The sequence below is a fragment of the Delphinus delphis genome, chromosome 2 (assembly GCF_949987515.2).
Source record: "Delphinus delphis chromosome 2, mDelDel1.2, whole genome shotgun sequence".
Taxonomy (NCBI): Eukaryota; Metazoa; Chordata; class Mammalia; order Artiodactyla; family Delphinidae; genus Delphinus; species Delphinus delphis.
Genome location: NC_082684.1, coordinates 130588255 through 130600303, shown reverse-complemented (window position 1 = coordinate 130600303; position 12049 = coordinate 130588255). Strand labels below are relative to the sequence as shown.

The following is a 12049-nucleotide window of genomic DNA, read 5'->3' as shown; positions in this document are numbered from 1 at the left end:
GCGGGTGGGGGGGCGGGTCCAGCGGTCCGGGCGGGCCCGGCACTGTCCTGGGTAAGCTCGCGGCGAGGGCGGCCCGGCCGGGAAGCGGGAGGTCAGAGGCGGGGCGGCAGGCCCCCTCCCACGGGAGCCGCGCCAGGTCCCAGCAAGAGCCGGGAGGGATCGCTATTGTTTTTGGCTGGCACGTTAAGCCCCACGCCGACCCTCTGCGCACCCAGGTTTCCTCCCGGAGGCCATTCGGCTTCCTCTGAGGCCCTATATAGGGGCCTTGGGCCCAGGCTGAAAGAGGTGCGCGCCCGCTCCGGCCTCTCGGACAAGCCCGGGCTCAGAGCGCCTCTCGCCCTCAGGTCTCCGTAGCCAGAGGCGTCTGGAGAGGTGAGGCGGGGGAAATTTCTCCCCGGTGCGAGGAGGCCAGGAGGAGGAGGAGAAGTAGGAGGAGGAGGAGGATCCGCTTCTCCGGGGTTTCCCTGACGCCAGCAGCAGCGCTAGACGCGCGCTCCCCGCGCCTGTCCCCGGCTTCGGGGACAAGGGGGAGGGGAGCGTGCCCGCCGCCGCGGCCCGCGAGGCGGCAGCCGGGATTGGAGCGGGGGCGGGCCGCGCGCGGAGCCTAGGAGGTGTCGGCGAGGGAGGCGCGCGCCTGCGCGTGCGCGGGGGTGCGCGCCCCGGGTCCCCGCCCCCCACCCCTACCGCCCGTGGTCTCCGCCCCCCTTGCGCTGCTGTGTGGAGCCGGAGTCGGCGGTGGGTGGCGGCGCCTGGAACCTGGAGACAGACCCACCTCCCCGCCCCGGAATGTAGTGACTCCCCGCTCTCCTCCCCTCTCCTCCCCACTGCAGGAGGGAGGCGCCCCCGAGTCTCCCCTCCCGCGAGAGGGGCCGCGCGGGCCGGGCCGGGCTGGAGCAGCGGCGGCGGCGGCGGCGGCCGCGGGAGCCTAGCCTGCAGCGAGGGACCGGCTGAGGCGCGCGGGAGGGAAGGAGGCGAGGGCTCCGCCGCGCTGCCGCCGCCGCCGCTCGCGGGGAAGAGATGGCGGCGGAGCGGAGAGCCCGGCGACTCCTCAGCACCTTCTCTTTCTGGCTCTGCTGCCTGCTGCTGCTCGAGCGCCGGGCGTCGGGCGCCGCGGCCGCCAGGAGCGGCTCCCCGCCGCAATCCCCAGGTAAGCGGCGGTCGTGGGGTGCGGGCCCGGGAGGCGGGGGGTGGGGGTGGGGGCGGGGGCGCGGCACCGGCACCGGCGGCGGCCGCTGCGGTGTTTTTGTTTAGGATCCAGGAGGAAACGTGTAGGAACTTCTCTGCCTCGTCTCGGGTTGCCGAGGAGAAAGGGGGTCGCGCAGGGTAGAGAGTGAAGTGGGCAGGCGGGGGCGCTGCTGGGGGAGGGGCGGCCGTGGGGGCGCATCGGGGGCTCCGGGCTATAGTTCTGCGCTTTGTACCCGGAGGCAGGTTCACCCCTCGCCTCCCTCCCCTCCCCCAGGCTCATCCCACTTGTAAGAGTGGGACATTCTTGTGCTCACACAAGCACCAGTAGAGGCCACTACACACCTCATTAAATAAACAATCGTACGGCCAATTCATTAATTTTCAGGAAAGGAAGCGGGAGGGGGGCTTGAACTCCGCATTCCCTGGCCAGGGATTTCCGAGCTGAAGTCTCAGGGAAGCGCTGGTTGATCTCGAGGGACTCCTCGTGCGGGATTTGTAGCCCCGAGGCTGTGGAAGATAGAGGGTGTCCGAGGGACACGGTTGTCCCCTCATAACCAGTGGTGTTGACTTAACGATGAGGGCGCCTTGGAGAACAGCTCCAAGTGATTCTGTTAGTGTTCCCGTTATGAAAATGCTTGTTCTTTCCTGGGAATTACAACTATATTTACAGCCTGTTAACTGCTCTTAACCTAGGGAATGGTCTAAGCATCGGATTTTAAGTACTTGAACGTTGTTTTCAGGTGGCAATATTTAAGTATATTTAGCCGCAAAAGCCATTTTCAGGTTTTCTATATCATAGATTATTGAAGTCACCTGCATTCCTATTTATTTAAGGGGACCAATTAACAAAACGCCAAACCTGCCCGTAAGGACCTTACAGTGTAATTGCGGAGCAGATTCAGCAGATGAAGGACAAATTAGCATGTAATCTGTTTAAATTGTTTGACCAAGGTGGTGTATCATAAAACTTGACAACTTTCACCTACTTGCATGAGATCCGAAATTTCTGTATTTGAAAGTCATCTTGTCAGGCACAGTGGCAGCTTCTATTCACTAAACCATTACTTGTTTTTCTCTGGTTTATATTTAAAACCACACGGCAATGTAATTTGGCTGATAAAAGCTTTCTTTTGATATTCTTACAGAGTATATGTAGTACACGGCTTTTGCCAGTGTTAAATGCTTTAACCCTGAAGTACCAATGGGTATTATCAAAACAGCCACATAAACAATAGTGTTTTAGTATCACACTTGCACATTCAGCCTAGAGTACACATGTTGGTCCTGAAATGTAGGTAACTGATCCAACCCTTTCTATGCTTGTGGATAGGCAAGAAAAATGTAACTATCTTGGAAGACTCTTATTTAATTTTACATGTAGTTCATCTATTATGTGTGTGTTACTGCTTAAAATTTTGTCAATAATTTTGTAAGTAAAGTGCTAGTAATTTTAGATTAATAAAAGTAATAAGTCTCTTAGGAAGTCATAACATCTGTCTCAACGTTAATTCAATTGATGGGCTTTTATTTTGTGCTGATGAGAGGTGTAAAGCATGGCTGAAATGTGCACTTTGCCTTCATGGAGTTTGCCGTCTGGCATGTGGGTTAGAAAGATAGCCATTTAGCCACTAATTATATAGTAATTAAGTTGTGATAAGCACTACTGAGGAGAAGAGTAGGTTTTGAGAAAGCGTATACTGCAGGGACCTAACCTAGACTGGGTGTCAGGGTGTCTCAGAAGTGAGATCTGAGTAGGAGTGGAGGTGAGGAGAGTCACAGCTAATTAGTGGTATGGTTTGGTCTAGAGCACGGATCTTCTGATCCTGTGCAGAGTGCTTTCCACAAACCATTCTGCCTCACTTCCAAAGGGAAAGGAATAACTGCAGCAAGGAAGGGTTGGTCAGTTCTTTAGCCAGCTGCAGAGACATCAAGGGGATTGAGAAGGGAGTAAGCAGCAATGGAACAAGCTGTTTCAATAAATCAGATGTCATTCGTAAGTGGTTTAATTTTTTAATTGCTGAGATACCTTTCTGTAGGGGATTACAGTGAATAGGTGCTAGGGTATGGAGATATTTGGTAGTAAAAGGAGAACAATAGGATGTGGGACAACAGGATAAATGGAGTGTTTTTCCAACATTGGGTAGACATGAGGAGGTGGAGGAAAGAGAGAAGGACTGGTGATAGAAAATGGTCAGCAGTGGCAGAGGGTTGGAAATGATTAGGCACACAGTCTGGCTTTAGGAAGCAAGGAGGGGCAGATTACTGAAAAGATATGCAGGGACCTAGGGAAAGATGACATGATAAAGTCACCCGCGCATTGCAGGTCTTCTCTAATCAGAGTGAACAGGTTAAGGAATGGTGCTCAGGTGGGATTGGGATGCCAGAATGGAGAATGTTAGGAAGACAATGTGAGAGCTTATTTGAAATCAGTTTGAATTTGAAGTAGACTAGATCAGCTATTTCTACCATTTCAGCATCAATTTTTTGTATCCCAAGAGCAGAAATAGTGAAAAGTTTTAATCCAGTATTGGTTGCTTCTGAGTTACATGAAATATGTAGAAATTGTTTTTTAAAACTTTTCTTAGAATAATCAAATATCCAATTCTCTGATCAGATTGCAAAAGAACATTTGATGTCCTAATGATGCTGAGGCTAGCCTTGACCTAGACTTCAGAGGTGTACTATAGAGGTCATGTAGCTATACTTCTCATTTAAGGTAAGAATCCTCTTGTCAACATCCTGCATAGGTGACTCTGTCTGCCTGAATCATTAACTTGATGATGTGATTCATTACCTCACAAGGTAGTCTATTCCCGTTTTGAATAACTTCTTTTAGTAAACTTTGCTTTATGTAGTACATTTAACTTTAATTTTCACCCTCCCCACCTTCTTGAATTTTTTTTATCTTCTCCTGCCTTTTTTTAGCGTCACCCTATCTCCTGATTCATCTCTTACTCCTCTGATCAATTCTTCATTTCTTTTCAGGTTTTTCTTTCATATTCTCATCAAATATTGGTATCTAAGGTTGATCTCATTCTGTATACTTTACTTGTGTTCAGTTGCTACTGTAAGCTAATGACTCTCCTAGTCCACTCTGCTTCACGTGTCACTCTGTAGCTTCACTGAAGAGGTACCTTGCATTACACAAGACCAAAGGTAAACTCATCTTTGTACCTCTTCCCTCATCCCCTCTCTCCAGACAATAACAAACCAGTTTCTGGTCCAGGACTCTCATTGTTTGAATGATTGCATGGACTTGTCTTCCTTTGTTACCCACCTTGGACATCACTGTTCATCACTCAACCAAGTTGTGATCTAGAAGTCATCCTGGACTCTCCTCCTTCCCTCTTTCCCATAGCCAGTAGTTCTCCTTGATTTTTTTTTTTTTTACCTCCTAGATATTTCTCGAATCATCATCACTCCACCTAGAGTAACAATAGTAGCTCTGTAAATTAATCTCTTTATCTCCGCTATTAGCCTCTAGAAGTCTGTCCTCCTGCTAGAATGAACTTTCTTATATATTTTTCTGAGCATGCCACTCTGCTACTTATAAACTCTTAGTGTTCTGTAGCTTGAGTGTTAGAGTCTGAACTTCTTGGCATGAAGATTGTGAGGCCTTTTGTGTTCCTTACTACAGGCCTCCCACACTCCCAGCTTAAAGCCTCATCTCTTGGCACTTCTAATGTGTACCTGGTGCTCCACCACTCCAGGTTAACTGCAGAGCTTCAGGTCTCCAGGCCTTTGCACATGCTGTTCTTTCTTCCTGGTTTTTTTTTAATTAATTAATTAATTAATTAATTTTTGGCTGCATTGGGTCTTTGTTGCTGCGTTTGGGCTTTCTCTAGTTGCGGCTAGCGGGGACTCATCTTTGTTGCGCTGCACGGGCTTCTCATTGCGGTGGCTTCTCTTGTTGTGGAGCATGGGCTCTAGGCGTACAGGCTTCAGTAGTTGTGGCATATGGGCTCAGTAGTTGTGACGCACGGGCTTAGTTGCTCTGTGGCATGTGGGATCTTCCCGGACCAGGCCCCTGCATTGGCAGACGGATTCTTAACCACTACACCACCAGAGAAGTCCCTTTCTTCCTGCTAATGCCACTTCCCACCTACTCATCTATTCAGTGCATTTTTTTCTAGTAGCCCCCTCCCCCAAAGAGAGTTAGAGTCATCATTCTCTGTGTGCCCATAGCTTTCTGAGTCCTTTTCATCTTGTGTTACTTATTTCTTGTCTTCTCTACTAGTCTGACCCTCCTGAGGATTTGGATTTTTCTTACGTGGTGTAGAACAAACATCTAGCACAGAGTAGATCCCCATTAATTGTTTATTGAATGAATATTGAATTTCTTTTAACTCCCGGGCCTTACAGCACAAATCTGATCCCTTTATATGATGGTCCTTCACATGTCTGATGACAAAATTTGTGTGTGTGTGTGTGTGTGTGTGTTGCTCTCTCCTTTCTAAATTAATCATCCTAATTCCTTCAGCCACTCTTCATCTTACTTAGTTTTTGACCTTTTGTGAGTTTGGTCATCATCTTCTGGATATGCCGCAATTTTAATATTTATTAGTTTTGTCATTTTTGGAAAGATCAGTGATCATACTAATTGATCTGTAAACAGAGAGTGATGCCCTGCTTTGCCTGCCTAACTGGATGAAGTATAAAGGAGTTCATAGATTTCCAGGATGAATGTTCAAAGGAGATAAGAAATGTGACCGCTTTTAGTAAACCATATGAAAGTTAATATGTAGAATGGTGAAAAAAGACGTAGGATATGGAGGCAGAGGATTTGGATGTGACTCATGGTTCTACACATTTCCATATATCTGTTGGGGGCTATAGGCAGGCAAGAATAATACCTTGCTTGCCTAACTGAATTGTCAGAAGAATGAAATGTAAAATTGCTTATAAACTGTAAAGTACAGTGTTTGTATAGAATGGTTTTAATTTTTTTTGTGAACTTAAAAATATAGTATAATTCTATTAAATTTTTTGAAAGTGTAGTTTTCTTTCCAGCAATTTATCATTGTTGGTTTCTTCTTTACGAGTTTTCTCTATGCTAATATAAAATATAGGGATAACATTAATCTCATTATGTGGAAGTTCTGTTTACCTATTTCATAGTCTTTCTTGCCAAACCCTTCATTTTATTACTGACTTTTGTGTGTTTGGGAGGTATTTACCATGCCATTGGTAGGCATTTTGGCTTCTAGGTAAAATTGCATCAACAATAAGAGAACAGTCAGTGGAAATGACTATAGGTAAGATATTATTGACCCAGAGAGCTAATAAGGTGAGGAAAAGTGTTTATGATGTTTAAAAATTGACTTTGTCATGGGACACAAGCCAGTGAAAGATGATATTAAAATATAACCCCAGTTTTGGATTTGTTTACAATCAAAGGAGTTTTTTGACTAAGGATTTTGAAAACAGACAAAAAATTCCATTTAGACCCACTGGTATAACTGTTGGTATATTTCTTTCTAGTCACTATCTATATGGCACATCATTTTTATGTTGTAATCATGGTGTATGTACAACCTTATATGTGCATTATTCCATTTTTCTTTGTTGCCGCACTATCTTTAAATCGTCAATTAAAATAAGTTTTTAAAAAAATACTTAAATACATGTTTGTTTTGAAGTAAAAAGAAAGTACATAAAGTAAAACTTCCACCAGCACATTCCTTTTTTAACCCATAAATAACCACTGTTAATACTTTTTCTTCTGTATTTACAGAAGATATGTGTGTATAGTTTTATTTTTTACACATAAGCAGGATCATACTAATTGTTTTTCAACTTGTTTTTCACTTAATAATGCGTTGGAGATCTTTCCATACCACTGAATACGGATTTTCCTATAATCATTATTTAAAATGTCTGTACTCTTCCAGTGAATGAATATAATATTAATAGTGGCCAATAAAAGTATTAACTGAATACTCACTGAGCTGTAGGCACTGTACCACTCTCTATTACATGCATTTAATCCTTTATACATCCTCGTGAGGAAGATGGTAATATCTCCCCATTCTACAGTTGAGGTAACTGAGTGTCAAATATTAAGTGACTTGTCATAGGCCTCACAGTTCTCATGTGGAAAAGTCGGCATTCAAATCCAGTCCTTTACAGGTCAAAAGTCTATGCTCTTTATTATACTGCATACTGCTGCTAACAATTATTCTCCTTTTATAGATGTTGACGTTGTTTTCAGTATTTTGCTCTAATAAAGAATGCTGTAATGAACATCTTCCCATGTGTAGTCTTTCCTTCCGTATTTTGGATTCCCTTGGATAGGATTATTGGTGAAAAGATAATTTGTGTGTGTATGTGGGAGTCAGGGTTCCATTTATTTTAGAAGAGTAATGATACCATTGAGTAACACCATTCATTGACCAGTACTTTTACAATTTCTTCAAGATATTTCATCTTTAATTGTGACCTTAAGGCCATAATTTTAAAATGCAGGTCCCATAGCTTCTCTGTTTCATCTGTTAACTGAAGGAATTAATTAATAATTAATAGGTGATCTCAAAGGTCCCTTCTATCTCCAAGTTTCTATAACTCTGTAGTCTATAAAATTGAGTAGTAGATTTATCTCAGCTAAATGACTTCTGCTAAGTTTTGTGTTTGAACACTGATCTCGTTTCTGTTCTTTGATTCAAGAATTACCTTTTGTCATTCTCTAAAGCCCAAGTTACTATGCATCTTTTTTTTTTCCAGTGTGAAGTCGGATATGATTGGGAAAGTCTTTTAAATTGCCTGTAAATGATCGTGTATGATTTTATTTTATATGTGTAAAAATAGCTTTAGGGCTGATTTCAAGAAATAAAACTTCAGTGTTAAGCAATTGTGAGATATTTTAAGTTGCAGTACTACTTGAAATATTAGATACTTAGGCTTATAACGGATGTAAAGTAAACTGGCAAGGTTACTGATCTAGCTGATATTTTGATTCTGCCTTCAACTTCTTTATGTAAAGAAAGGAGAGAGAGGTAGTGAGTGGTTTTATATGTCCTATTTTACTAAAATCAGTACTTGAGTTCTTCTTGTTAAGGAGTTAGCAGTTGGGCAGTCTGAATTTCAGATTGTGTCTTTGCTTTTCCTATTAAAAAGAAGCATGAGAAATAACTTCTTGTTAAAAATTTGTTATTGAAGTATAGTTGATTTACAAGGTTGTGTTAATTTTTGGTGTACAGCAAAGTGGTTTAGTTATACATATATATTCTTTGTCATGTTCTTTTCCATTACGGTTTATTATAGGATACCCTGTGCTATATAATAGAACCTTGTTGTTTATCTATTTTATGTATAGTAGTTTGTATCTGCTAATCCCAAACTCCTAATTTACCCCTTCCCATCCCCTTTCCCCTTTAGTAACCATAGTTTGTTTTCTATGTCTGTGAGTCTGTTTCTGTTTTGTAAATAGGTTCATTTGTGTCATATTTTAGATTCCACATATAAGTGATATTATATGTTATTTGTTTTTGTCTTTCTGATTTACTTCACTTAATATGATAGTCTCTAGGTCCATCCATGTTGCTGTGGATGGCATTAAGAAATAACCTCCTTTAAGTTTGTTTTATGGCAAGAATGTTTACATTTAATTTTGTAGTCAGTCGGATAGTTCTTGTATAGCCAAAACTAGAAATTTAGGTAATTTTGACTAGTTGCAAATATGTTATCTTTGAGGTATAATTATGCACAAAGCCATGCACTGTGGAGATACTAAGATGAATTGGACATATTTTCTATCCTTGGTCTAATAGCAGAGATAATAACTTAATTTGGAGAGAGAAAGTGTAATTACTGCTGTAGGTGGAGAAACAAATTCTGGAATCATTGTGTTACTATTAATCAAGTAATAGTACTACTTTTCTCATAATTTTGGTTCTACGTCTTTAGTCCCAACTTAGTTTTAACAGGTCAGTAGACTATAACTCTCAGAGAGAGTTATTTTTCATTTCCTCTGTGTGAAATGATTACTGGAATGTTTGAATATATGAGAATGCTAATAATGGAGCCAACTGGGGGTGCAGCTACTTCCATGTCTTCAGGAAATCCGGAGATTGATCGTACAGGTTTTCAGGATTTATTACTGGTCAGTAATAGCCAGTAAAACTTACTGAGGAGTCCTGAGCAGAGTGAATTTTTAAAGTGATACCACATGGAAACTGAATACAGAACATTTGTTTTTCAGGTGCAAAGTAAATGAGTAAAAAAAAAAATTACCAGGAAATATCTTTATGTGTAAGGTCTAGTTAAGATTATAGCATTATCATATACAAATTCAGGGAATAGAATAACAAATTATAAGTTTTATTTATAATTTTTATTCATAGCATGACTTTTAATGTAAAAACTAAAATTTGAGGATCTTTTTGGTTAATAGTTGAAAGCTTTTGGTTTGAAGTTGGGTTATTAGTTTTAAATTCACACAGTGTTGTGTGTCCAGGAGATTGTATGTACACTTCCTATGGCGATAACCCCTTTATTAATAGCACCCCACCTACATAGAACTCAACCATCATGCACCCTCACCTCCAGAACGTAACTGAAGACTAGGGAATAAGAGAAATAATTTTCAAAGTCTGTACATTGAAGTAAATAAGTTTCTCAGAGTCCCAAAAGTCTTTATTTAGAGCCTATTTATCTTTAATTCATATGTAGTTCTAACAGACTGTATTGTCTTATTTCTAAGTCGATAGTTGATCAGAAGTGGTAGAAAGACTGTCTTGAAATGCCCCCTAACAACAGCAGTTAGTCACCTTTGTAAGGAATAAGATTTAAAATAAACATAAGACCACAGAGATCTTCCTTAAACAGAAATGGTTGTCTCAGCCAAGTTGAGGAAAGTTTCTTTTCCTTTCCATCACTGCCAATGGGTATCTCCTGCCCCTGGCCATTTCTTTTGCCCCTCCTCCTATAGATACAGCTGCTGTCTGGAAAGAAATATCTTCCCTCAGAAAATTCTGTGGAGTCCCATCTCACCTCAAATTAGTGTGAGTCCAGGCTGACACTCGAGGTGGGAGAAAAGGAAATATGAATAGGAAAAGAGGTGAGGTGCCAGGGCAGGGTTCCTTCTCTGCTAGTCCCTACTCCTCAAAGCCATAGAATTTCTCTATTAGCAGCATTTTTAACCCTGATGGCTAAAATATGTCTGTCAACTTTAAATTTGGGGGTAAAATTAATTGTTGGTTTGATTTTAAGAAAATAAAAAATATTAAAATTTTTTCAAACAGTATGTAAAATAAAAAGTGAGATCATACATTCCAACCCTCTCCCCAGTGATAATCACTTTTAATAGCTATGGACTTTCTGTTTTATCTATACAATTAAATATTTAAAATATATAATATATACATGTATAACTAACAAGTGATGTAGTGCTGTGCATACTGTTTTCCAGTGTGTTTTAGGACATCTTCCCATGTGAGTACATACAAATTTATCACAGTTGTTTTGATAGCCACATGGTATTTTATAGATGTATCATAATTTATTTAACCAATTTCTTTTGATGCTCCCCAATTTTTATTGCAGACATATGCAGTGAACCCACTTTTACAAAATATCTTTGTGCACATGTTCAAATATAGTATAGAATAAGTTTGTAAATGTGGAATTGTAGGGTAAAAGAGCATGTGTGTTAAATTTTTTGCTAGTTATTTCCAGGTGGTTCTCCAAAAAGCTGATTTTTCTCTATCAACAGCAAATGAGAGAGTGCTGTTTCCCCACACCCTTGCCAACATACTAGTTATTTTCAGACCTCATAGTCTCTGCCAATCTGATAGATGAAAATGTATATCTCTTTAAATTTTATATTTTAAAATTATTAATGGAATTGAGCATCTTTCAGATTTTTATTAATGGTTTATATTATTTTTGAGAATTGTCTATTTGTCTTTTGTTCATATTCCTTTATCCTGTCTTGAATTAATGGTTCACTTGTAAATTAAACAATATAATTAAGAATAGGAACAATTTAAAACTTACAACTGTCAAAACTCCCATGGCTACTTGTGGTTCGTCACGTAATGAGAAGTGCATAGAGTAGTCGACTCAGTCTGCTTACCCGACTTCTGCTAACCACTGTTCATGTTTGCTTGATATAGATTCATAAACTTTCAAACTGCTCTACTTTGAAGGAAAAAGAGCTCATTGATTTGAGTGAAAAATAGGAATTGAAACAGATGCTACTACCTCTTTTAAGACAGAGCAATTTTAGTTTGGAGTAAGTTCAGTTAATCAAATACTTGCATGCCAGTTTGACTCAAGATACTGAGGTGGTGGTTTAAAGTAGAAAATGGATTAAGGATGTAGCAGGAAAGACAAGTTTAAGGGACAGGATATGATTTCCATTTTTGAATACCCTGAGCCTGAGATGTCAGCAGATCATCTCTGTAAAGGTATTACAGAATTGGGGCTCAGATGAGAGGTCTCTCTAGACCTCTGGCTAGAAATATAGGTTCAGGAATTATCTGATAGAGGTGATAGTTCAAGCCATGAGACTAGATCATTTCACTGAGGAAGGAAGAAGAAAACCTAGGGCAAAGACTTGAATATACACCCATCATTGGGTGTCCAAAGGAAGGAAATATTACTCTGTCTGCAGAACAAGACAAGTACCTAGAATTAGAGCTATGTAAAATGATAAAAGTTCATTTTGCCCCTACATATCTTATTCAGAAACATCTGTGTGAATAAATGGGATAGTGCTAACATAATGTTTGTTCTTTTCCCTTCTACATGCATGGTGTGACCCTGGGTTAGAGTGCTAGGCAGGGAGAGGGGAAGCTTAAAAGGCAATTCTGAACAATTTTTTTTTTAAAGAATTGTAAGATATTTATTTAAAAACATTTATTTA

General features: G+C 41.0%; 1 protein-coding gene across 8 annotated transcripts in view; it reads left to right on the top strand.

Annotated features, from left to right (window-relative positions):
* The first annotated feature begins 319 nt into the window (after positions 1 to 319).
* Positions 320 to 12049, top strand: part of NEO1 (neogenin 1) — a 238963-nt gene continuing 227233 nt past the window's right edge. For 7 of the 8 annotated variants that reach the window (XM_060005649.1, XM_060005650.1, XM_060005646.1 and 4 more), the window contains exon 1: positions 766 to 1147. In XM_060005649.1, the coding sequence (XP_059861632.1) occupies positions 1018 to 1147 (130 nt within the window). In that variant the 5' untranslated portion in view covers positions 766 to 1017. Of the gene's footprint in view, positions 373 to 765; positions 1148 to 12049 lie in introns of those variants that run through there. The other variant, XM_060005644.1, reaches the window with a different exon arrangement.